Source organism: Dipodomys merriami, unplaced genomic scaffold (genome assembly GCF_024711535.1).
Source record: "Dipodomys merriami isolate MVZ:Mamm:240054 unplaced genomic scaffold, mDipMer1.0.p SCAF_4, whole genome shotgun sequence".
Lineage (NCBI taxonomy): Eukaryota > Metazoa > Chordata > Mammalia > Rodentia > Heteromyidae > Dipodomys > Dipodomys merriami.
This window is the reverse complement of record NW_027205603.1, coordinates 22,094,362-22,121,800: the sequence shown is the minus strand read 5'-3', so window position 1 is coordinate 22,121,800 and position 27,439 is coordinate 22,094,362. Positions and strand designations below refer to the sequence as shown.

At 36.6% G+C, this 27,439-nt stretch overlaps 1 protein-coding gene and 1 pseudogene across 2 annotated transcripts in view; one reads left to right on the top strand and one right to left on the bottom strand.

Annotated features, from left to right (window-relative positions):
* Window positions 1–18,694, top strand: part of LOC138806218 (ankyrin repeat domain-containing protein 26) — a 55,330-nt gene extending 36,636 nt beyond the window's left edge. For both annotated transcript variants that reach the window (XM_069991752.1, XM_069991751.1), the window contains exons 5-9: window positions 513–622; window positions 3,783–3,912; window positions 15,727–16,020; window positions 16,581–16,774; window positions 18,272–18,694. In XM_069991752.1, coding sequence (XP_069847853.1) covers window positions 513–622; window positions 3,783–3,912; window positions 15,727–16,020; window positions 16,581–16,774; window positions 18,272–18,515 — 972 coding nt within the window. In that variant the 3' untranslated portion in view covers window positions 18,516–18,694. The remainder of the gene's footprint in view (window positions 1–512; window positions 623–3,782; window positions 3,913–15,726; window positions 16,021–16,580; window positions 16,775–18,271) is intronic.
* On the bottom strand, window positions 9,525–11,703 carry LOC138805519 (NADH dehydrogenase [ubiquinone] 1 alpha subcomplex assembly factor 4-like; annotated as a pseudogene).
* Window positions 18,695–27,439: the final 8,745 nt, after the last annotated feature.

Genomic DNA, 27,439 nt, shown 5'->3' with positions numbered 1-27,439 from the left:
AATTTGGGTAATGTAAAGAAGAGTTCAGCTTTAAAATGAAATAGTTACTAGCAAAGATAGAATGGCAGGGTAGTTTCAAGAAGCGAGAGTTTTTCTTCTTTTCAAATCATAATATCTTGTGATTTGAAAATCCAAAAGATAATGGGAAAGAGGAAAGTTTTCAAAAATTGTTCTTACTAAATATAATTTGAGTAAACCCGAATACAGTCAATTGTTCATAGACATGTTTCTTGGTCATATTTTGAAAATCAATTGTAAATGTAGCCACATTTAAATATTTTCCATGACACAGGTATAAAAATATATACTTTCAATAAAATCAGGAAATATAAATTATAGAAAAAAGCAATACAAAGTTATTTTTCATAATTTGATTATTAGTATCAGATTTATAGGTATAATTTGTGAATTAGCCTAAGTGCATTCTATTGATGGATTCATGAGAAGAAATCTGTATGAGAAAGAAGATTATCTACACTTTTAAAACTAATTTACCTTTATCCTTTTCAAAGTCTGAATATGATAAAGGACAAACAAACAACCTGATTGATTCAATTTTGTCTGTACAACATGAAATAGAAGAAGAAATGGAGAAAGGATTTAAATTGCTAGAACTACTGAGGTAAGAGTTTTATATTTCTAATCATTCAACCATTTATTTATTAATTAAACTGTGATTTTTATGAAACCCGAAATACAAATTGAATTCCTTTTGTATCTGCTTTATGAAGTTAAAAAATCAATTTATTTCCAAATTTACTTGAGAAATTCACAGTAAATCTAATACATATTTTTTAATTGCTTATTGGTAGGATTAGTTATCACATCTCCCTATGTGTTAATGCTGTATTCCAGTCCATTTTGCCATTCCATCACATTTCTTGCACTCTTTTCTCTAAAAAAAAAATACTGTCCCCAACAGGTTTCTTTGCATTGTTTTCATGGACATAAATAGTCTGTTTTAACAACACTAAAATCTTCTTGATCCTCCCCAGAGACACACCTCTCTCCTGCTAGTCCCAATCTATTTCTCTTCCCTCCCATGCCCCTCTTGATCATGAGCCTTGTTGAATTTCTCTGTGGCTTGCATATTTACTTATGATGTGTTAATAGTTATCCATCCTCTTTCTTTTACTTTTCCTTTTTTTTAAATAACTTTTTTATTGTGATAATACTGTACAGAGGGGTTACATGACCTCTTTCTTTTCCATTCTCTTGTCCCCTTCTCCTGAGTAGTCTCTTAGCTTGATTCATGTTTGTCTAATGACTAGAGAAATTATGTATAAAGATATTCATTCGTCTCTTCTCTTTTTCTCCTTCTCTTTCCCCCTGTATCTGTGTGTCTCCATCTTATGCAGGCCCACTGTGTGCTCTCCCTCAGTAAGTTCTTTTTCTGTCTGAAAAAAAAGGAAATTTATTCTTATGTATATGTCTGTGAGTATAAATGGGTTTTTAAGTAAACCCATATAAACTAAAATGTGGGGCTGGGAAGGTAGCTCAGTGGTAGAGTGCTTGCCTTGCAAACATGAGACCCTGGGTTTGATTCCTCAGTACCACATTAGCAGAAAACGCTGGAAGAGGAGCTGTAGCTCAAGTGGTAGAGTGCTAGCCTTGAGCTGAAGAGCTGAGAGGCAAGGCCCAGGCCCAGAGTTCAGGCCCCACGACCGACCAAAAAAAAATTAAAATGTGTGATAATTTGTTTTATGAGTTGGCTGTTCTTGGTTCAGTAGGAGGTCTTCAAGTTGCAACTATTTTCCTGCAAATGACATTTTACTTTTCTATATGGTTCTGTAATAGTATATAATATAATGTATAATATATATTATATATGTTAATATATGGGATATATATATATATATACCTATTTTACCTTCTTTATCTATTCATCTGTTGTTGAGTACCTCATTTATCCCAGTCTTTTAAAAATATTTATTGTAAAGATACTGTACAGAGGGGCTATAGTTACATGCCTACGGCAATGAGTACATTTCCTATCCAGAATTGTTACCCCTTCCTTTTTGTTTTCCCTTACCATTCCTTCCCTCCCCACCTTCCCAACTCCCCCTTCCCCCGACAAGTTGTAAAGTTTGTTTTCAATGTAGTGTCTTGTACATCTTATTGTTACAACAGGTCAATCTGTATCCTTGTTTCAACATTTTGTTATTTCCCTTCTCCTCCCCAAATTAGAAATATATATATATATACAAGATGTAGGGCATCAGAATCAAATACCATGAAAACAGAGGTCATACCATGGGGAAGAACATCCATTCTTTGACTATATGAGCAGCACTGCAATTTATAACATAGATATGCAGGGGTGCTTCTGATGTTCTGATTTACTCTACATTGGATATATGGCCAATAGTGATATGGCAGTGTCATAAGGAAGATCTATTTTCAGGCTTTTGAGCACTCTCCAAACTGACTTTCACAGAGACTGCACTAGTTTATGTTCCCACCAACAGTGTATGAGGATCCTCCCCTCCCCCACCCTCCACCCATCCACTCCAGCATTTGTTGTTATTTGCTTTCTTCATGACAGATACTCTGACCACAAGATTTATATCTCTTGAATTTTTGGAACACTGTGTTAGCAAAATCTATAGATTTCTTCTCAAGGCAGTCTTGAGACTTTTTCCCAGAGGCACAATAGCTATGTGAATCTGCTAACACAAAATAATATTTATCGAAATGAACTCCAGGAAATGGAAACAAGAGACTTTTTTTTCTTTGTGGCTGTTTTTGTTTTCTTTTTCTTTTGTCCTGTTTGTTCACGTATCTATTTGGCTTTGGAAGGATAAAGGGGGACACAGAAAGGGAGGGATAACTGGTGAACAAATGCAGCAGTGATACTCATTACACACTATATTGAAAATGAACTATACGACTTGTGGATGGAGATGGGAGGGAAAAACTGGATGAGAGTGAGGGAAAGCATAACATTGTTCAAAAAGAACTATACTCTTTATCTGACTTATGTAACTGTAACTCCTCTCTATATACATCACCTTTACAATAATAATAATTTTTTTTAAAAATGAATGATTTTTTTCTCTATCTCTCAATGATCTCCTTGATTTTGTATGCATGTACTTGTGTATATGCATACTGAGGCAAAAACCTTAGAACATAACTACATCCCAGTTCTCCTGGCATTTTATAGTTTGAGTGCTGTGGTTTCTTCCTGTAGAAAATGATCCAGCCATCAACAATATTTCACATATCCTATTGCCTCATGTTTATTATGATAGTGACATTTGAAGCTAAGATCTGAGAATTCAGTTCAGTACCATCCCAGCCAGACTAATCTAAGAGACATTTATGTGTAAATAATCAACAAATGACAAAAGTTGGGTCATGACTCAAATGATAGAGCACTTGCCCTGAGCAAAACGGTGGGGAGAGATAGTTTGTATTGTTTATAAATATTTATCTTTAAGCATAACTTTCTTCTTCACTTTTGTGGCAATTCTCTTTATATAAGTTAATGTCTCACATTAGCATAATAAAGATGAATGCTAATAAATTTAAGAATTAAATATGCCATTTCAGTATTCATTATATTTGAAGTAGAATTAAATATGCTATTTCGATGTATTCATTGTATTTTAAATAATATATCTATTAACAATACTTTCACATGTTCACCAGGCTTATGACCTAGAATCATAATCCAGAGATTTGTTTCTTTTATATAATAAAACATAATACTTATTGAAACAATTACTAAGTGTTCAAACTTCAAAGTTTTTTCTTACCAAATATTTACATTTTTCTAGGTCTAAGAACTTACAGAAAATGACAGAAAGCGATGGAAATAGATATCAAAATGTACAATTGCATTCTAGTCAAAAAGTGAAAAATACCGAATGTGTCAAAGACATTGAAATAAGAACTTTAAAACAAAAGGTTATTGATTTATTTATCTATTTATCTGTTTATCTCTTTGTTTCCTTATTTATTTATGTGTTTGAATTCAGGGCCTGGGTTCTGCCCCTGAGCTGTTGCATTCAGGGCTAGCACTTTACCACTTGAGCCACAGCTGTTTGGTAGTTAACTGGAAATAAGAGTTGCAAGAAATTCTCTGCCCTGGTTGACTTGGAACCACGTTGCTCAGATTTCAGATCCCTGTATAGCTAGGATCATAGGGATAAGCCCCTGCTCCTGGCTAAGATAACTTATAAAAAGTTTTGCAATTAAATAGTTGTACAAGAGGTTACAATTCCATAAATCAGATTATGAGTACAGTGCATCTCGAGCAATGTCTTCCCATCTATTCTCCTCCCTTGTTTCCCCCTCCCATTCCTACCATTAGGTTTTGTAGTTCCAATTCTTACATGATGCACATTGAATATAATGACTACATTTTGTTTAACTTTCCTCGCTCCATTTCTGTGTTCCTCCCTCACTGCCCTCCCCCACAGCATGGTTCTGTTTCCTGGTAATCATTTTGTTCAACTGTTCACCAGTTGTTCAAAGGAGTTATATTTTTGTTCTTCCTCCACCCAAGTTTACCATCCTTTAGTAAGTTTGTTCCTGTCTATATGTGGAATTAAAAAAAACATGTTATTAGTGCATATAAGTCATATAAAGGGTTTTCATTGTGGCATTTCCATACATGCAGATAACACAAATTGATCATATCCATCACTTTTTTTTGTTCTCTTCAGTCCCCTCTCCTATCATTCCCTCTTAGGAACTTGTCACAAATTTTCAAGTGGATTCTTTAGGTTGTTTTTGTGTGTACATAATGTGCTTCACACTTATTTTCCTCATTCTCCTTTCCCACTATAACCCACGTTGCTCCCACCAGAGTCCCCCGTCTATGTCTATGTCCCCTTGTGAGACAGTTTCAGCATATGAAAGGGTGTGTGGTATTTTTTTCCTCTGAATGGGATTATCTAAACTGATGGTCTGTAGTGCGATACATTTTCCTATAAACAATATAATCTTGTGTGTGTGTGTGTGTGTGTGTGTGTGTGTGTGTGTGTGTGTGTGTGTGTGTGCAATATACTATATTTTTCTTCATCTTCTCATTGGTTAAGGGACTTATACTGATTTTGTAACTTGACTCTTGTGGATAGTGCTAGTATAAAATGCATTGTAAACATCCCTGTTGTTTGCTGACTTAGAAGTTCAATACTGGTAAAGCAGGAGCACATGGTTCTCCTTCACATTTTATGAAGCTTCATAATGATCTCAGTAGCATCAGGACTAATTAACATGTCGATCATCAACCTATAAGGGGTCCATTTCTTCCACATCCTCTTTCGCATTTTATTGTTTTCTTGAGAAGGATTCTGACTGTGATATGGTGTTTTGATTTTCACTAGTACTTCCTAAAATGACAAAAATACAAGGGAAGTTAACATGCAAATGGAGACTTTTGTATCAATGGAGATTTAAAAATCAGTCAGTTTGGAACAGAAAATGAGGTTAATATACTAAGCCTTATAGTATCTTTGAATGTGATCTGAGCAAAAAAAATCCATAATTTTTGGCAAAGGAACTCTCCCGGTGCCTAAAGCAGTGTGTTCAGTGTTTTAAAAACTTGATGTCAGTAAATAGGTGCTACAATTCTATCACAATTGGCATAGTGTTGATTCATGTTTATCTTGAACATGATCATGTTGTACACTTTTTCTTGACATCTTGTCACTATTTTGGTAACAGCATCATTGAAATATAGTTGATATAGTATGAAACAATCATCTTATGTGCACAGTCTAAGTCGCTTTTTAAAATTCACACAGGTATGAAATAATCACGGTGATTTTAGAATATTTTGTCATCCTAAAATGAAACACCATACTCTTCGCTTATCACCCGTAGCTTCTCTGTCCTCTGGGAAGCTACAACCGACTATGTCTCTGATATGTTCAAAGTACAATAGTATTTACTCATAATGCTGCCTCATTATCAGTTTTTTCTTTATTGCCATGTCTACGAGACTACTGGCAAATCCAATCATGAGAATTTATAGCTGTGATTTTTCTTAAAAGTTTTCATTTTACTTCTTCAATTTAGCTGTGGATGTTGAACTCAGATGGAACCTAGTAGTTCTTTTTTAATATGTTTTTATTGTAAAAATACTGTACATAGGAGTTACAGTTACATGAGTAAGGTAATGAGTACATTTCCTATCAAGCATTGTTACCGCTCCTTTGCTTTTCCCTACCAACCCTTCCCCCCACCTTCCCAACTCCTCCCTCCCTCTCTGCCACAAGTTGAAAAGTTCGTTTTCAACATAGTGTCTTGTACATCTCATTGTTACAATGGGTCAACCTGTATCCCTGTTTAAGCATTTTTTTTTCCCTTCCCTACACTAAATTAGAAAAGTGTATATACAAGATTCAGGGCACCGGAATGAAATACAGTGAAAACGGGTTATACTGTGGGGGAGGAACATACCAAAGAAACAAAAAAAACTCACATAGTACATTATAAGTACATTAAAAACAATAGCAAGAAAGAAAAACACTTGTGTTAAGCAAAATGAACCAATAGTTCTTTGTTTATAGGGTGGTGCTGAGATTTGAGCTCAAGAATAATGCTGGTTAAGTCAGGTTCAACAACTAGAGCTGCACTCAAGAATTTTTTGCTTTAGTGTTGTGTGACAAGTAATCACAAGACTTTTCCTTATTTAGTCTAGACTTGATGGTTTCTATTTAGAACTCTTACAAAGATAAGAATAAAGCAGTATGCCAGCACTCCCTGCTGTTCTGGTTGAGAAAGGGGGATCTTACATTTTGTTTCACTTATCCTTGGACTCAATCCTCCTGACCTGTGCTTCTCAAGAAACTGGAGTTATAGGCATGATCTACCACGCTGGTGCAATGTGTCCTGTAATATATGGGCATCGGGTTGTCCCTGCACCAATTTTAATTACTGAAAAGAACATTTTGTTCAAATTAATTGTCTTTTCACATCTGCTGGAAAAAAAAATTCTTCTTACTTCTTGATCAGTGGACCATGCTACATGAGTTTGGATTTTCAGTTCAGATGAAGTAATATTTATGTTTATCTCAGTGCTGGCACTAATTCATATTGAGCTGTCAGATGAGAGCTCTTCCCAGTCCTGTTGCACTTTTTGAGTTGTTTTATTATTAAAATAAATAATATAAATAAAGTTAAATGATAAAAATAAATAATAAAAAGTCAGTGGAATAGATTGTTCTTGAAATCACTCCTGGGGAAACGTTTTGCTTCTTTAACAGACGCTGTGGTAAGATTAGGCCTTGTAGACTAATGACAAAATAGGAAGTCTAGCTTATAACACATTCCTTTCCTTATGTCCATGTATGCCTTTAGAGCCTCACCCTCTGTGTTCTTCACTCCTTTTACCTGCAAGTCTTAGATACAGGATCTGCTGACTCACTCTACTCTTTACTGCCTTAAGTTTTATCAAGTTAATATAATTTCTAGAATCCTCTACAGACTTTTTTTTACCAACAAGTTAATAGAATATTATTTGGGAATGTCAGATTTATTCATTTAAAATTGAGCTATTTGTTATCATTCCAGTGAAAATAGCAACTTCTCACAAACTGGTTTCTTGTATATATTCATATGCTTCTACTTAAACATAGAATAGAGATTCAGGTCTGTTTCTTCATAGCTCTTTACAGAATTCTTAGAATAAACATTTTCACTCGTTCAAAGAAAAAATTTTCTGGAGGATAGCCACTGAAAACCAAGGTTCAGCTTCCAAATTTCATAGCTAATTCATATGCCTTGGGGAATCAGTGAGATATAGCACAACATTGAGACACACCTGAAGCCAGGAAATGGAGCATTTAACAGATACTGATTTTGTTTTTACCAGTAAAGAGAATTAAACAAATTCATTATGTTCTCTTTATATTTTTTTGTAGAAAGAAAATAAAGATCTAATATCAGATTAATTAGGAAACGATTTAGTCTTTCTCTTTTGGAATCAGATAATAAAAATTAGGTAAAATGTCTCATTTTATAGCAAAATGTAACATTTTTGGTTACATTTCAGTTATCATACTACAAATCCTGTCACTCCTTACACACATTTTTCTCTATTCTCTTATCTGAAGAAAAATTTTAGAACAGCACACTTAAGTATTAGTAAGACTTTTCAATTAAAGCAACTTTAGCAAATTATCTTTCTTATTAGTTCTGTCTCCCTTGCTATATGCTATTTCTCATAAGCATTACTTGTATTTAGTAAATCAGTGTTGCTATTTAAACTTACCCAAACTTTACTATCTTCAAGGCCCTTGCCTTCTCCATGAACCTTTGCATTGAGAAATACTTGGTGAGGAAAGTTTGGAACTGAGTCCCTCCCTCCAGTTCACTTCAGTCTGCTCAAAGATTAGCGGCTGGAATCCACTGCAGGTTTTTCTCACACATGTCTCTTTATCTTCAGTGCTGCTAGCCCATGCTGGGATGTTAAGTTGGCGAGGCATCTTAAAACCCTACATTGGAACACTTACTCCCTCCTAGTATTCTGAGATTTCTTACAGCATGTTGGCTGGGTTTCAAGAGCAAGAACTATGCTACAGATAGCTTTTCTCTTTCTTTCTCTTTTTTGTTGAAAGTCATGGGAAATCACTTTTATCACAAAGCAGTCATTATAATGTATGTTAAAGGTTGGCTTATATTATATGTGTTAATAGAAGCAATATTGTAGAACTTGTTTCAAAACAAGCATGTGTTAACGTCTTCCCACAAGGATTTTATTTACATCCCACTGGAAACAACCCTTGTCACTACTCAGTATCTATCAGCTTTCTCAGTTACTATGACAGCAGGTACAGGTGTAAGCACAAGATGCTACCATCACTATGAAATATAGTCTCAAGTACAGTTTCTCCCCAAATGAAGAATAAAAAAGCAAGAGACAAGTTAATCCATCATTGGCACACACAACATTGTGTTAAACTTGTAGAAACAGTGACAATTCACAGAGAAAATGGAAGGCATCCATGGTGATACTGACCTTGTCATCAGCACAGGACTCAATCTCTGTGGATCTTTGACGTACTCTATTGGCTCTTTATTCTATCTTCTTTCCCTAAGAAATTACCTTTGTTTACAGCTGAATACTTTCTAGCCTTTTGCTTCCCTGTGGACCTTCCATGGTTTAATGTTAACTGTCATATTTGTTTAGGAGTCAAGAAAGCTCTTATTTTAAAACCCCACAACAAAGTAATTAATCACCTTAAGTGGAAGGAAACCCTTTGAATTTTAAATGTGGAATTCTGGCTACTTGATATGATACAATATGCCTACAATGACAAATTCTCTATAATTTACAGTAATTTTGTAGATGAGATAAGCCATGATAATATATACATAGAACCAGTGCATAAATCAAATTATTTTATATTTTATAACAAAATATATCCTAGGAACAAATCCTAGAAACTGAACTCAATAGTGTCTTCTCAGACTTGGGAGCATGAGACACACTGTGACTGGTACCATTTAATAAGCTGAACAGAAGGGATAAACAGCATAGAGCCATAAAAAGTCATTTTGTGATGTTCTTACTTTGATTATAGTGATTTCTTATTTTCAGGAGAAAAGACTTAAAAAGTAGCAAAATATTTGAGAAGGGAATTTTCATTAAGTTCTAAGTAGTATTCTTGTGCTATTTTCTCAGCAGTCCACGTTTCTGGATAAAGTTTATGATTATTGAGAAGTGTCAGTGCTTCTACAATGGAAATTTTACCTTTAGGAATGCTGGTGACATTCATTTCTGAGTGATGGTCTTTCGGCATTCTGAACTCTTTTGGCAGTGGCTTTGGTTGAACATTTTTTACCTTCAGGGAAGACACAGGATCTCTGGAATCAACGTATATATCTTTCAAAAATGAGAGCAGCTTGTTATCCTTATTAGTAACTTCTCGTTCAATTTCTGGATGATTGCTCGTCTGCTCCACAAGGAGCTTCTTGGTGGAAGGGTGTTTGGGAGCCGAGGAAGGCTTTCTCTTGCTGATGTCCCGTTCCGCCCGGTTCTCCAGGTTAAAATTTCTGAGGGCACGGAACACAGAAGCCCCCCATCTCTTCCGAGCATGGTGACCTCGCAGCTGTCCTATTTTTTACTTTCCTATTTTTCTTCTAATCCAAATTAAGAAGTGTTTTCATTACATTTTTTGTAAAGAATATTTTTGCAAATAAGGGAAACCGTGGGACCTAAATTTCTTTGGGACTGGGTAACTTCACTTAATATGATTTTTTCCAAGTCTTTCCATTTTCTAACAAATGGGGAGGTGAGGTGTCATTCTTTCTGATGGAGGCATAGAATTCCATTGTGTATATATACCACATTTTTTTGATCCATTCATCTACTGAGGGGTATCTGGGTTGGTTCATATCTTAGCTATGGTGAATAAAGCTGCAATAAACATCGTTGTGCTGGTAGCTTTAGTATGGTCTTGTTTGTGATCACTTGGGTAAATGCCCAGAAGTGGGATTGCTGGGTCATAGGGAAGCTCTATGTGGAGTCTTTTGAGGAACCTTCATACTACTTTCCAGAGTGGTTGAACAAGTTTACACTCCCACCAACTATGCAGTAGGGTTCCCTTTGGTTACATCCCCTCCAGCATCTGTTGTTATTAGAGTTCTTGATTCTAGCCATTCTAACTGGGGTGAGGTGGAATCTGAATGTTGTTTTGATTTGCATTTCTTTTATGGCCAGAGAAGTTGAGCATTTCTTCATGTGTCTACGGCCATTCTTTCCTCTTATCAGATGAGCTGAAAAGCTCAAAAACCATGTACAAATGACCATATAAGTTGATGCTAAAGGAAATGAATCCCAAGGTATGGCCATAAGAGGTCTGTCTTTATTATTATTATTTTTTGTTAGTCATGGGGCTTGAACACTGGGCTTGGGCGCTATCGCTCAGCTCTTCAACTCAAGGCAAGTGCTCTACCACTTGAGCCACAACACCATTTCTGGTTTTCTAGTGGTTTTATTGGAGACAAGAGTCTCATGGCCTTTCCTGCCTGGGCTGGCTTTGAACTGTGAACCTCAGATCTCAGCCTCCTGATTAGCTAGGATTACAAATGCCTGGCTTGTTATTGTTTTAAATGCAACATGTTATTTTATTATTTGTTATTATTGTTGTTTCATTTTTATGTTCTTTCCCCTATGGCATATCACCTGTTGTCACTGTACTCGATTTTGATACCCTGCAACTTGTATATACATATGCCTAATCTGGGGAGGGGAAGGAGAATAACAAAATGATGAAACAAGGACAAAGAATGACCCATTGCAACAAAGATACCTACAGGATAGTATATTGGAAACGAACTTTACAAGTTCAGGCAGCGAGGGGTGGGGGAGTGGAGGATAGGAGTGTGGGAGGTGGAGGAGGGAAGGATAGTGGGAAAACAACAAGGAAGGGCGTAGGTAAGAACGATGGACAAGTAATGTACTCATTGCCTTCCTCATGTAACTGTAACCCCTCTGTACAGCATCTTAACAATAAAATTTCAAAAATTGAAAAAAGTGTAAAAAAAAAGAATATTTTTCATCTCTGGAAATTTCATTGAGATTTGTATCACTGGAAAAGCCAGGTTCTCACATTCTTTGGATATATGCTTTTCAATTTTGCCTTGATGTGAAGTTTTACTAGAATTTTTTAAAGTCTTTGGTACCTGTAAGTTCTTGCTGTAAGCTAGAGGCTCCATATTAAAACTTTCTGAAGTCTTAGCCATGCATTTAGTAGTGAGGACCTTCCTCTGATATATGTTTGCAACCTGTTCTTGGATTTGATCTTATTCCAGAATCAGTTTTTGTTAGAATTATTGGGAACATGACATGTAAAGAAGATGTAACTAGGAAAGAGGTATTTAAATACGAAGGTTTCACTTCCTTTGTCATTAATTATATTTAGCTTATCCGGTACGTTATTTTTTTCATTGTTTTATTTGAGTACTTGTACAAAAGGGTTTAATTTAACAGGCTAATTTTGTGTACTTTTGAAAAGTTAATAGGCAGTAAAATAAAACGAATGCCAGGAAGCTGAAATCTGTCTTCACAGAGTAGGATGAGGATGAAAAGGAAAGAGCAGGGTGAGGAAAAATTTATAAAAAGAAAAATGGTTCTGTCTATAATCATAGACAGAACATTCAGTTGTAAAAACTAAATCATGAACTTGAGATGAGTGGAATGAAGGTAGAAGGGGTGACTTTAATCACATGACAATTTTACCAGCTGTGGTATGTAGCGAGTGTCCTTCCTTCTAGTCTTCAATATGGTTTTCTTTACTGGCCTTGAAGCCTCCCTGACAATATGCTTTTGGGATAATCATGTTGTATTGAAAACATTTGATGTTCTTTCTTTTCTAGATCCTTTCCCTTTCTAATAGCCAATAACATGAATTTGGTTTTCCCATTGAGGTACACCCTGCAGAGTCCTGCAAGGACATGCCTCCAATGATGGTCTATTTTGGCATTTCCTGTACCTGTGTTGGTGTCCTACAATGGTTTCCCCATTGTTATGACATCATTAGGTAGAGGATCTGGTTAGGATCCTGATCATAGAATCAGTGTACCTCAACTTCTATCTTGTTTATTATAAGTAGCTGCTCATCAACCCTGAATAAAATACCTTTAAAAGTTTGTATTTCTGGCCCAGGTAGGCGGTCATAAAAAAATGATAGTGTTTGAAATATTTTAATGTTGTTTGAATTGGAAAAGGGACTATAGACCCAGTGAAACCCAATGTGATATATCTGAACGTTCACGTCTACTAGGAATGGCAACGAAGGAATTACTTTACTCCAGGAGGAGTGATTCCCTTGATCAAATATATAATGTGCCATGTCAGGTCATAGAAGGAGAGATTTTTCTGTCTGTGATTCATATTCAGGATAGACCCTGGTAAGGTACATTAAGCCTTTCTTTGTTTCTCTAATTTCTCTAAAAGGAGGTTCCAACATCCTTCTGGGAAATCAGAGGAGGGAACAGGGTAGCAAAACTTTTAGTATAGCCTAGGATAAAAGAATTTATTATATTCAAATTAGTTCAGTCTTGCAGGATCTTAAGCTTTTGGGACTGGGGTGTAGCTAATGCCTTGACATTCATTACAAAATTAAGTATGTTTCCAGCTGTTTCAATTAGTAGTTTATGATAATGAATTCCATAAAGTCTCTCTATATAGAACTTTACCCTCTTGAGCTCCTTTGTGACATTGTAATTCCCAATATAATAAAATAGAACAATAATTTAAACTTTTACTTGAAGTTTATCTTCCCCCATTATATAATACATATATATCTTATATATATATATATATATATCTCATGTATAAATATATAAATATGTATAAGATATATAAGATTATATACAGCTTATATAATATATAAGCTATCTAAGCTATTCATAATATATATAATATATAAGCTACATTGTGTTGTGATGAAATACTATATTCTCTTTTTTCTCATAGGCTTATAAGGTTAAATGAAACATACTGTTATGACAAGGTTTTTTTTCCAGCAGAATAGACATAACACCAAATATAAAGGACCAATCAAATATGAGTGAATTTTCAAAGCCAACACCAAAAAAAAATGGTACCTTTCTTTAAAATTGCAAGGAAATTTGGAAGATGGGACTGAAACTCTTAGATTTCTAGCCTTGCACAACTAATATCACAAGAAGCACTACAGAAAAATAATATCCTGTACAGGGCCCAGAGTTCTGCAAGAGAACCTCCCAAGTGGGTAGAATTCTGGTATCTTGTTGTGCACAAAGCATGGACTATAAAAGCTTGTCCAAGGTGCCGTGGCTTCTTTAGATTATATTTTATTCTCTCCAGTCTTTCAGTCACCAAGAGCCATAGAGCTGCAGCTTGTTGTGTTTTATTACAGGAGTTCACTGAGAGGATTGTGGGGTTGGGAGAGCTGGGGGCAGACAATGGAAGGGAGGACATTGATCAATACTCATAAGATGGTAGGTTGAATTGAAGTCCCTTAGTACAATGATTTAAAGATTATTAAAAAATTGACAACCAAACAAAAGAAAACAGGCATCTTCCAGATTAAATGTGGCTATTAGATGTGGGTTTGGTGCTTAGTCTTTCTGTCTCCTCACAAGCTGCCTTCTCTGTTGGATGGACCCATGCAAGCTTCTTGCAGAGATCCTCTCTTCCCCCTTGTCCAGCACTTCTGGGTGAGGACACACATGATAGGTGCCAACACTGATACAAGAAATTGTGTCCCTTAAACTTAAAGTCAGTCTATTAATTATGACTGATTTTCAGAGAAAAGTAAAGGCCTGATAATGTTGACAGGCAAAAAAGACTATCATACCAAGTATTCTTTCCAGGGTTATAGGACAAGGTTTACATGAAAATCCATCAGCATGGGCTTCCAGATAAATTTCTTTCTAAGGCTGGACTTCAGAAGCCATGGCTTTTGAACAACTTGTTGCCACAGTCTGTTGGCCAGAATGCTTCTTTACACTCATCATCAGCTCGATGAACAGAGAGTAAAGACCTTTCCTGGAACAGTGAGAAAATCTTTCAATTCTTCCCCATGGGGAGTTGAGACAAGAAAGATAGAACCAAGGGCAAGGAAAACTTGTGTAACTAAAAGGATGCTTGTAGTTAGAGGCTAAAAGTACAATTGTGAGCATATTTAGTTACCTATAGGCACAAAGGTATCTGATATAATTATTGTCAATACTGTGCCAGTTGTTTTCCTTCAATAGTGGAGTTTCTGTGTTCAGAATTTGGAATTTACTCAACAACAGTGAGGTCAACAAATTTCTCTACCCCTTGCATTATCTGAAATGACCTAAGCTGAAGTCTATAGCTATCAAAATTCTTATTCACTCATATGTCTGTTGAATCCAGCCATTGGAGGATTCAACATGTGGGTTTCCTCACAGTATGATGGTGGCTAGATTCTAATGGCAAACTTTCTAATGAAAGGCAGTTTTCATTTTGCTAAATTTTCTAATTTAGGGGGAAAAACCCAGCAGATATATCACATTTCTTTATTTCAAAGTAGTTACTAAGGCTAATTCCTATTCAGAGCAGGTAATTTCAGAGAATAAATTTCCCGCATAATTTCCCACATATTTATAAGTATATAAATGTGTCTGAGAGCCATGTCATCAAACAAGCGTATGCAAAAGAAAGTGCTTCTTCACAACTTAAAACCAATGAAGTCCCACCAAAGTTTTCTTGTTGTTTTTGCTTAGAATGTTCCCTGTTTTTGTGGCAAGAATCAGATGATAAGAAAATAATGTTATTAAATGTGGTTGATTATGTTTAAAAGCATGTGTGGATCATATCATTGAATAGTTATATTGAGATGCCTAGCTCTCCTTACTGAGACTAATTCTTTTCTTCCATTTGGTTAACATAAAACACTAGAAGATTTTTTAAAAAGGCTAATGAACTCAAATATCAAGTATCTTTACATAGCTATCTTTCTTCTAAGAATGGAATTATAGTCACTTAAGAAAGAAAATTATGAAACAAATATAGAAACAAATGTGTAAAATAAAGCACAAGTGTTTTTAACAAGTATAATCAGTGTAGGGATTGTATTTTTGAGATTTTGGATGGTTTTGAATTTTTTGATTTTATGAATAATCTCCACCAAATGTGGTAGAGATGACATATTATTACACGCCATTTTAAACCTATATTTATTGGCTTTAATTAGGCTATTTCCCTTATTATGTATTTCCTTTGTTAACAACCTATAATCCCTTGTCGTACAGTTTGATGATGTCTCAGAGAAACTGCTATTCAAATCTTCAAAATATGAACAGCTGGAAGAGGAAAATAAGTTTCTTAAAGGCCAGTTGTTACTGTCCATTAAATCTCAGCAAACAATATGTGAATCACAAGTGGAAGAAAAAGCAAAACTGAAACAAGAATTACAAGACCTAAAAAATCAAAACAAGAGCTATATGAAAAAACTGGCTGAAGTAGAACAGTATAAAAAGCAGATCAAAGAACAAGCCAGAAAAGAATTAACAGAACAATTAAAAAAAGTCAACTTATTTTTGCAAGTGAGTATTTTTTATCTCTAATGAGTTATAATTTACTGGAAACTATATTTTGGACTTATACATTTTGTTTCTTTGTAGCAAATTGTAAATTTGTTTCTCCATTATATATTTCAGTTTTCACCACTATTATAAGTAAATTTATAGTCAGAATATTCATTTTCATTAGAAAGTCACTTCATTTTTAAGATTATTTGAAATAAAACCAAAACTCCTAGAAGGAAAAGAAAATTTTGTTATGTAGAAATTATAGCATGCTCTTGGAATTGCATCAAGTTACAAACTAAATATTTGATTGGTTTCGTTATATTTATCAGGTATTTTTCAGTGCTATTGTAAGTGATACAGGAGTATGTACCTACTATGTATAACACCTAAAACCACCAAAGGGACAAAATTAGATTCAAATATTTAAGTTTTAGATTAAATATAATTTAAAGAGATGATGAATAGTTTAAATGTCAACACTAGTTTTCTGACTAACAAAATTCTATGTGTAATGAATACAGAAAAATTGCTCAGGACATATTCATGGAACAATGAATCTTTGTAATTTTCTTTAGATACAGTTTGCAGCTCGAGATTGTGTAGACCAGTCAAGAGAGAGTCATTTGGCATCAATAAGACAAGATAAAGCAACAGAAATCTCTCATCTGAAATTTGAAGCAGATACTCTTAAACAAAAGGCACAGATATATCAACAGCGCTGTTACACAGAAATTGGACTTCAAAAGTCCTTGTCAGAAAAACTACATGAGTAAGTCCGGAGTCAGAAAATAGATGAGGCTTAATAAATAGGCAGTAAAACAAAGTTTTTACATGACAGGATCATTGAACTTACTAGGAACAGAAACCTAACTGGTCAATACAATTTGTGAAACAGTATGGGTAAATCAGTTTCCCTTTAAATTACCAGTGTAGGAAAGGTTATCATTCTTCCTATTTTTTAGTGTTTTTTTTTCTGTTTTTGTTTTATATGGCTTTGATTCCTTAATGTTCTTAAATAATTAATCTGATCAAATAAATAAATATTTATCTTTCTAGTTACAACAATTATGTTTTTGTACCAGGACCTGTCAGTATTCCTTAAACACAAAATTTAACAGTTCAACTGTGTTCTTTGGGAGATTACACCATTGGCTTAAAGGTTCTAGTACTACTTTTATCTTAGCATGTCTACTCTGGGCATAATCTGGCACTTGGCCTGTCTTTGCCTATGATACTTGATTTTGTCATTCAAGGGTACCTAGAGACAAACTGTCCTACCCAGGGTGATATTTGGAAAGGATATGGTTGTGAAATTTCCAAAGTAATAAAAATATATATTTTGTCTCAGTGAAAGGGAATGTATTCAGAAGACAGAATCTGCAGATCTCAACACAGATACCTTGCTAAGGATTCTATGAGCCAATAGCCCAAGAGCTGCTTTAATTTTTGCTTTGTGTGTGTGTGTGTGTGTGTGTGTGTGTGTGTGTGTGTGTGTGTGTGTGTGTGTGTGTGTGTGTGTGTTTTGCCAGTCCTGAGGCTTGAATTCAGGGCCTGGGCACTGTCACTGAGTTGTTTTTTTTTTTTTCTCAAGGCTAGTGTTCTACCACTTGAGCCACAGTCAGTGTCACTTCTGGCATTTTTGAGTGTTTTTTTGGAGATAAGAGCTCACAGACTTTCCTGCCCAGGTTGGCTTCAAACCCCAATTCTCAGATCTCAATCTCCTAAATAGCTAGGATTATAGGCATGAGTCACTGGTACCCAGCTGGATTAGTTCTTTTTTTATCACCAACTCTGCTATCCTCTCCACTGGAGCTACAGCTCTGTATTATTCTCAAGCCAAAAACTTGATTTCTCAAGCAAGATATACACAGTGAAAACAATGTAATCTCTGAACTGCTTTACTAAACACAAACATTCCTGGTTCATTCATAGCTTAAATATACATAAGAAGTGTCATATATTGTTTGATTATACCTATGCATACTAACCTGTCTGCTATATGTAAATTAATACAGATATCATCTGACATTGTAATATTTCCAATACAAGCATTTCTAATGACACTCAGGAATCTTCTACCAGAAGTCAATGGTGATAACTGTTAAGTCAAATATCACTGACAACCACTTCTCTCCTCCCAACAGTGTTTGAATTATATATGTATATCCCCATACACATATGTGCATAAATATAATTAAACTTACATAATTACAATTGTATGCAGTAGAAAATCTGTAACAGAGTCCTGGGTGTTTGCCTTTTGCAGATCTGAAAAGATTATTGTGAAGCTAGAGGGTGAAAATTATCAGCTTCGGTTGGAGAATCAACAGTTAAGATCTTCATCCAATACTTTTTGTATGAGGACTGTCTTTGACAGCCCTACTGTTCAGAATCTTCACAGTTCTTCAGGACTCCACGCAAGTCTTCTTCCTAGGGACATGGTAGTGGATCCAAGCTCCTATACAACATCTTCAGATGAGAGCCTGGAGGACATCCTGTGGTCCATTTAGTTATATTACCTTTTTCAACTTTTGGCTTCAGGTTGCTAATCGATTCCTTGTTTCTGATTTGGTGACCAATTTTTGAGACAATTGAGGATCACAATAATCTGTGTTAAGACATAAAGGAAACAGCAGTATTACCTTTTTTTAAAAAAATCCCCAGATCTTTTAATTTCAAGATTTGCTCATTTACTAACTCAATTCAATAGATGTAATTAAAACAATGCATTTCAGCTTTCCTTAAAAGTCATAATAAAATGCCATATTAGAAAATGATTGTTACTGCTTAACTAAAGGTATGTTTAAAACATCTGGGTTGGTTTCTCAGTAATTTTTACTTTGTCCTGAATTGCTGTTTTAGAGGTTTCCTATACCATGCCAGATTCCCTTCATATATGTATATATATAAATAGATTTATGGACATTTAGAATTTTAAAATTATTTTTACCGATATTGAGCCTTTCACTTTATCTGTACTAGCTCTCCACTTGAACAGTGCTCCTTCCTAGGTTTATAATTTAAAGGTAATTTTTATGAATTAAATAATCTAGTTTTCATCGTAATGATTCAGGTGGGCTTTACGGTTGATATTTTGCCATTTCTTTAAAATATGTCCTTTCATGTTTGTGTTTTGCTCCTAATATCACTTGCCAACATTTGTAAAAGATGGTTTTATTGCACAGTACTTTAGGTATTGGAAGTTTTAGAGTTAATCAAATATTTGAGGTTGGGAAGCAAGTTCAGCTATGCTTGTGTCTTGCTTTGACTTGAGTGTTTGATACTAAGATGGCACATGTCAAGAGCCTTCAAGTAGCATCTACCATAAAACAGATGCAATTGCAAGTATTTACTTACAACTAAATATCCTATAAAATGAGACTCATTCTTTAGTCCTCTGGCTTGCTTAGCTCCTTGTGAACACTAGGGGGAAGCACAGGATGGGTGATGATTTAGGTCTGTTAAGGAGCCATTTTTCGGTTAAGATATTCACATAATTTATATTTACAAAACATTTTAATGTGAAATTGTACTTTAAATTTCCACATTAGTAAAAGAAGAGAATAGGGTGGGAGTAGAAAGAGAGGCTAACACTAGAAAGGGGGAGAGAAAAAGAGTGACAGGGATTGAGACAGAAAAAGAAAGAGTGACAGAGAGAAAGATAACCTTACAGAGCACGAAGGAAAATGACCTGGGATTTGGGAGTTGAATTTGGTTGTAAGGTAGAAGGGAGGTGTGAGAACTGTTGATCCTAAAAGACTAATTTGAATTAAATGTGTTTAGATTTTATAGATATTAGGATAACTTTATTTGTATTTTTCTAATTGAAATCTAAGACGTGTAAACTATTACTTATTTCAAAGTAAAGATGTAGGTAGATACGTTCAATGTAAGAGTTATCACCACCACCATCACCATCACCACTATCACTCACTCGATCAGCACCATCACTATCATCCTCCTCAACACCATTATCACTATGGCCATCAACACCAGCATCATCACCACCACCACTATTGTGATCATCCCTACTCCACCATCTTTATAGACTTTTAAATTAATACATTTATTCTAAATCCTTATTAGGTAGATACCATTATCCCCACTTGACAAATGAGGCAAATGAATTAAAGAGAAACTGGTAATGAATTACTAGTTAGGCCCAATGGATAAAGACCCTCACGTATGACCAGAATGATAGAATACAGACTGGAAAATTATAATTAAACAGTGAACAATTCTAATACACTTTCAAATAGAACATTCATCTGGAAGTTTTCTGAAGATAATTTCTTCTGGATTATTTTGGCATTTCTACCAAAAGAATATTTCAAAGTATGTGTGGGAATTTGTGTTGTTCATTTGAGCTACTGGGGTCTGAAGTCAAGGTCTTCTACTATTGGACCTCCATTTCATCATCACCTTCACTACCATGTAGGGGCTTTATATATACTATTCCAAAGCAATTCTTCATCTTAATCTTTCCTAGTTAAAAACCACAGTCCTAATAAAATGCAATTACCAAGAAAGAGAATAGTGATCAAGTGGGAATTTTGCTAAAATGTAAATTTTAATACAGAAAGCTTCAGATGGGGCATGAGATTCTGCATTCCTAAAAAGCTTCTCACCAATTCTGATGCTGCTGCTTTGTGCTATACATCTGAGTACTCAGGATACAGATCACTTTGTAACTTGCTCCTTACCAGCATCCATTACACTAAACTCCAGTGCAGTACCAGAACCCACAGGTAAATCTTTGGTCTTGCACATACTTGGAGTCATGCTATTTGCCCTTTTATTTTACAGTTTGAAATTGAGAGTCTTAGTGACATTGTCCAGGCTGGCCTCAAAGTTGAGGTCCTTCTACCTCTACCTCCTGAACACATGAAGCAAAAGGCATATTCTCCTATACCTGCCTACAATCTTATTTTTTTAAATAGCTGACTATATGCTTTCTCATCAGTAATAACTAGTATATACAAAGTATCTGATTTTGTTGTATTTTACTACAGTTCATATTGTATTCATCATATAACAATATATTCAGGATTTGTTGCTTGTTTTGCATATGTTCTTTTGAGGATTAATTATTGAGGGATTAATTTTTTGAGCTTCAAGAAATGGAAATGAGATTATTTTGTATGGTTTTTTATGGTAAAACTACTGCGCAGAGGAGTTACAGTTACATGAGCAAGGTAATGAGTACATTTCTTATCAAGCATTGTTGCCTCCTCCTCTGTTTTTTCCCAACCACCTCTTCACTCCCACCTCCACAACTATACCCCCCTCTTCCACGTGAAAGTTATAAAGTTCATTTTCTTTTTTAAAAAAATAAGTTTTTTATTGTGAAAATACTGTACAGAGGAGTTACAGTTACATGAGCAAGGTAATGAGTACATTTCTTATCAAGCATTGTTGCCTCCTCCTTTGTTTTTCCACTACCATCCCTTCCTTCCCATCTCCACAACTACACTCCCCCCCTCCACCTAAATTGTAAAGTTTGTTTTTTGACATAGCATCTTGTACATCTCATTGTTGCAATGTATCAATCTGTATCCCTATTTAAACATTTTATTTTTTCCCTTCCCCTCCCCAAATTATACCAACATCAAATACAATGAAAATTGAGGTTATACTGTCGGGGAGGGACATACAAAGAAACAAAAAAATCATGTGGTAACTTATAAATACGTTAGAAACAATAGCAAGAAAGAAAAAAACCACTTGTGTCCTTATCTTGGGGTTCATTTCACTTAACATTTTATCTGACCTTTTCTGCTTGTCTCAGACATATACCAGTTGTTGCAAATAAGGGAAACCATGGGAGCTATGTTTCTTTGGGTCTGGCTTACTTCACTTAATATGATTTTTTCCAAGTCTTTCCATTTCCTAACAAATGGGGCAATGTCATTCTTTCTGATGGAGACATAGAATTCCATTGTGTATATATACCACATTTTCTTGATCCATTCATCTACTGAGGGGCATCTGGGTTGGTTCCATATCTTAGCTATGGTAAATAATGCTGCAATAAACATAGCTGTGCTGGTAGCTTTAGTATGGTCTTGTGATCATTTGGGTAAATGCCCAAAAGTGGGATTGCTGGGTCATAGGGGAGCTCTATGTGGAGTCTTTTGAGGAACCCCCATACTGCTTTCCAAAGTGGTTGAACAAGTTTACACTCCCACCAACAATGCAGTAAAGTTCCCTTCTGTCCACATCCCCTCCAGCATCTGTTGTTATTAGAGTTCTTGATTTTAGCCATTCTACCTGGGGTGAGGTGGTATCTCAGTGTTGTTTTGATTTGCAAGAAATACCACTTTTTTAATACTAAAAATAATCAGAAAAATAAAGAGTGAAAAATAAAAATTTTACAGAATCGAACTGTCATAGCTTATTTGCTGATAAAAAACATTTAGGATGTAAACAGTTTACAGAATTATGCTGTTTTAATATAACTGATGATTTTCAGAAAATTCAGAGCCAATTGGAGCATCCCAAAAAGGAATTAAACAAGATAAAAATTAGTGACAACTGGAAATGCCCAGGATGGCTATCTTGGTTATGGCCTTTTCGGGGACTGGTGACTACAATCTTGGGGATCATTTTGTTGGCCCCTTGTCTCTTTCAGTGTTTACTTTCTAGCATCAATTTGCCCTAGCTTAAACAGTAATTAATAATAGTGCTTTTTCAAATAAATAAAAAGGGAGAAATGTAGGGAAGTCTGTGGCTGAGCTGTGAAACCTGGAAAAGGTTTGAGAGGTTGGAAAGCCACCTGGAAAGCACTCAGAACCTGAGAGCGGCCCTTGGAAGGATTAAAACAGACAGCTCTGGAGAGGGTTAGAGACTGGATTGCTGCCCCCTCCACCTTTCTTTCCTTGAGCTGGCAGGTGTGCTGGGGACCTTGACACCTTAACCTTGGGTTAACATATAGAAACCTTGTCTGGACTTTCCCTGAGTTGCAATCTTCTGTTTCAAAAGAAGAAGGGAACCAGTGTCTCTCTCAAACTCTTTAACTATGATGGTAGCATTAATATAGATGCTTTATATTTTGCATGTATCCATGGTAACCTTCCCTGTGAGAACTCAAATAAATATAATTGCTTGTGTGGCCTCGGGCTCAAGTGCCAGAGAATCTTGGGACCCCTGGGCCCTGCTGATGCTCATATTTTATCTCTTATCTTCCGACTTTTCTTTTGCCTGGAATTCTGCTGCGTTGCCTTGAATTGTGGGTAGCAATATAACTTAATATTTTTATGAAGAAAGGAGTTCAAAGATGGCATTTGCCCTCAATAGCCTCAATATAGCCCCCAAAATATGCCCCCGTTTTGAAAGGACAGGGAAGGAGCTGAGACCATACAACACCCAGGGCTCAGCTCCTGCTGCAGCCTTGATTGTGGCTTGATTGTGACTTCTATGTAGTGTTCTAAGGCACCAGCATCTGAAGGGTCATGCCAAGGGTGCCGGTACACTGTCTGCTAGGTTACTGGTCCCCAGATAAAAAGGCAAAGGCAGGGCAGCCACAGCAGGATGGCTCAGCTAAAGCTTCCAAATAATTCAGAGCAAAGATAAGCCACCAGTCATGGCCTAGAAGGTGTCAGCTGTGTGTGCCCTAAGGAAATTTCCTTTTATTCACTCAGTGTCACCTGTCAAGAAAAACAGTTATGTCCTCAAAAGTCAACATGAAGCCAGGCACTAATCCTAGCTACTCAGGAGGCTGGGCGCTGAGGGTTATGGTTCAAAACCAGCCCAGGCAGAAAAAGTCCATGAGACTCTTTATCTCCAGCTAACCAGCAAAAAGCCAGAAACTTGCTTCTGGCATGCTTCTGTTCTGATTGGTGAGAGTCCTGGAACTGGAATACAAGCAGGAAAGTTGCCTTATGATGGGATCATAGTCCTGTCGGCTTTTATAGCACTTAAGATTGAGTAGAGGTTGTGGGAACACACGCTGGACCACAGCCAGAAAGAGACTGTGCATTTGGTCCACAGGACCATAGGGAATGAGATGGGTATTTTCTGTGTCACCCTAGTGGAGTTGGAATTGAGTAGGTCTCAGATATCATTTTTGTCCCTAACTACATAGCCAGGAACTTCCAACTTCTCTTTGTGCATCTGGCATTAGCAAAGGAGACCAATGGCCATTCTAGCTGCTTCCTGCCAAGAGAGGTATGGGTGGGGTTTAGATCTTCCATCTGAGGACTTTTAAGTGGATCACAGTGGTCTGTGAGCCATTCCATTGGACTATGGTAATACTGTAGAAGACAGATGTTATATTTTGTGTGTGTGGTCATGGGGCTTGAACTCTGGGCCTAAGCGCTGTCCCTCAGCTCTTCAGCTCAAGGCAAGGGCTCTAAAACTTGAGCCAAAGTGCCACTTCTGTTTTTCTGAGTGGTTTATTGCAGGTAAGAGTCTCACAGTCTTTCCTTCCCAGGCTGGCTTTGAACTAGAGGACAGTTCTTAAGAGGTTCTATTTGTACCTTGATAGACTCCAATCTGGAAGAAACATTATTAACAATCTGATTGATAATGCAGGGCACAAATACATGCTGCATTATTATATCAGATATGGGACCTAGGAAAATAGCAGCTAAGATAAGCAAGACTAGGCTTGCTTAGCTGGTTCTCTAAGTTGAGATGTCCTGCATATTCATTTGTGGATATTATTTTGGATTTGTACTGGTCAATTTATCCCCAAACAGCAGCCTTACCCCAGCATAGCTCAAACACTCCACTACATAGCAGCTCTGTGCATATCGAATTTTTTTCTGCTTTGTAAAGCTGCAGAGTTCCAAGCCAAAGCTTCTCTAGTAGGGAATTGTCCCTATAGCTTTATAACTGTGTGGGCTATGGTTTCTAAATCATCAGCTATCCATAGTAGCACATTTTTGTCAACTAGAGCAGAAGAAATAATTTTTCCTATTCTTGTCCCTCTTTCTACACTCAGAAATAGACACAAGACTTTGAAAGGACATGTGAGCTGTTTTCTGTATGGCCAGATGATCCCAGGGATCCCTCCACCCTGTCACTCATCTGTGCGGTAGCAGTGTGATTGAGGTACACTGCAAAGGTGCAGCCCTCCTGTTGTACTTGCCAGGAGAGTGAGGAACAATTCACCTTGTTGGTGTAGGGGTTGTGGTTGTGTACTGCATTGGACTGTAAGGATGGATATACTAAAAGGGTAGCACATGCCAGCACATGTGGTGGTCACACAGGCATTCATGATGTGTGCTCTCCTGTTCCACGATCCACTGTGTCCTGTTCATCACCCACATCGAACCTGCAAGTCCTGGGCCACATGAGTAGGCAACATCCGTAGGCCCATGGGTGTGTGTGGCTATGGGAGTGGGGCCACATATGTCGGGGAGAGCCCACCCCATTCCTGGAGCCACATTCATGGAAAGCCTGTGGGGTGGACCTGTCACCAGTCCCAGTCAGCACTCATGTGGAGGGCATTTGCCAGTGATCCAAGCCAAAATCAACTCTGTTTTACCTATAAACAGATTGTCTGCTCTGCAGGGTATTAATATACACGGATGGAGTTTTTGTGTGTTGTTTCACAGTATGAGCTGAGGGGGGATTAGAGTTTTTTGTTTGGAACACTCCCAAGAGTTGTTCACTCTTACTGAAAACTGTCCCCGCCAACCCTAGGCCAACCTCACTGAGAATTTCCCAGCCCATGGGCACTGCACCTGCCGTGTACCCTCCTTGGCTCACTGCATACCTTCTCCCAAACCCAACCCTTCTGTCTGGCCATGCTTATCCGGAGGATCTCTAGACATGGGCCAGTCAGTACCATGTGCACTGGGTGGTGGGGGCTAGTCAGTGCCACCTCACTGTGAAGCCTGACTTTGGTGACCTGCAGATCTCATGCTCTCAGTGGCTCCATCCCCAGGCAGGAGGCCAGAGGTGTCAGCCCCACTCGGTTGGTACAATTTCCTGTTTCCAGAATGACGGTAGCACCTGTGTCTCAGATTTCAGTTTAGAGACTTCAGGTTCTATATATCTACATCTCAGTTCCATATTATGTCTTACCGATGAGAAATAACTCTCTTGACATTTATGTTCTTGAACTATGGCTGTACCAAAAGAAAACTGAGCAATTCATTTATTAAATGGTATGTCCTGAAAAAATTTCTATGTTCTTTATTTCCATATTTGTGTCACTGTTATAAAGAACAATTTTAAGTATATCATAAATGGTATTGTGGCTTGGCACCAGTAGCATGTGCCTCTAGTACTAGCTACTCAGGAAGATGAAATATGTTTGTATCTAAAATAAAATCTCATAAAAATTAAGTAACCTGATTGTTCCCTGTAACTGAATTAATCAGCCACACCAAGGTCAGTGAAGTAGCACGTGTCAAGGCCTAACTTGGGCTACTATTGTTGTTTGGCTGCAGAGTTCAAATTGGTACCAGCGGAACTGTTAAGAATGATCCCCTTCAGAGAAGTCTCAATCTTTAAGTCTTTAGCCCATTTATTAATGCGGCAATTGTTCCTTTGAGGATTTATTTGGGGGGGATTTTATTTTTTGAGTTGTAAGTATATTTGAAATATGAGGTCCTTTTCTGTTGTATGGCTAGTCAAGATCTTCTCCTACTCTATGAGCTTTCTGTCCATCTTGTTAACTATGTCCTTTGCCATGCGGAAGCTCTGCAGTTTCATGCAATCCCATTTGTCCAATCTTTCCTTGATTTGTTGTGTTTCTGGGTTTTATTAAGAAAATTTTGGCCTGTGCCAAGGAGTCCTATTCCTTCCTGTAATGTTTTCAGAGTGTCTGCTTGTACTTCAAAGTCTTTGATCCATTGGAGTTGATTCTGATGCAGGATGATATATCTAACTTTAGTTTTCTATAGGTGTTTAATCAATTTTGCCAGCACCATTTACTGAAGAGGCTGTATTTCTCCCATCTTATTTTTTTGGCTCCCTTATCAAGGATTAGGTGGCTATATGTCTGCAGGTTCATTTCTGGGTCTTCAGTTGTATTCCATTGGTCCTGAGGTCTGTTATTGTGCCAGTACCAAGCTATTTTGATTATGATGGCATTGTAATAGAGTTCAAAGTTTGGTTTTGATATTCTTCTGCACTGTTCTTTCTGCTAAGGATTATTTTTGCTATCTGGGGTCTTTTATTGTTCCATATGAGTTTTTGACTGCTTCTTCTATTTCATTAAAGAATGAGTTTGGTATATTGATAGGGATTGCATTGAATTTGTAGATAGTCATTGGCAGCATTGCCATTTTCACAATCATAATCCTCCCAATCCAGGAGCATGAGAGAACAGACTAAATTCTAACATCCAGAAGGATATTAAAATAATTATATATATATTTTATTTTTTGTTGGTGTGGGGCTTAAACTCTGGGCTTGGGTACTATCCTGTGCTCTTCAGCTCAAGGTGAGCCCTCTACCGCTTAAGCCACAGCACCACTTC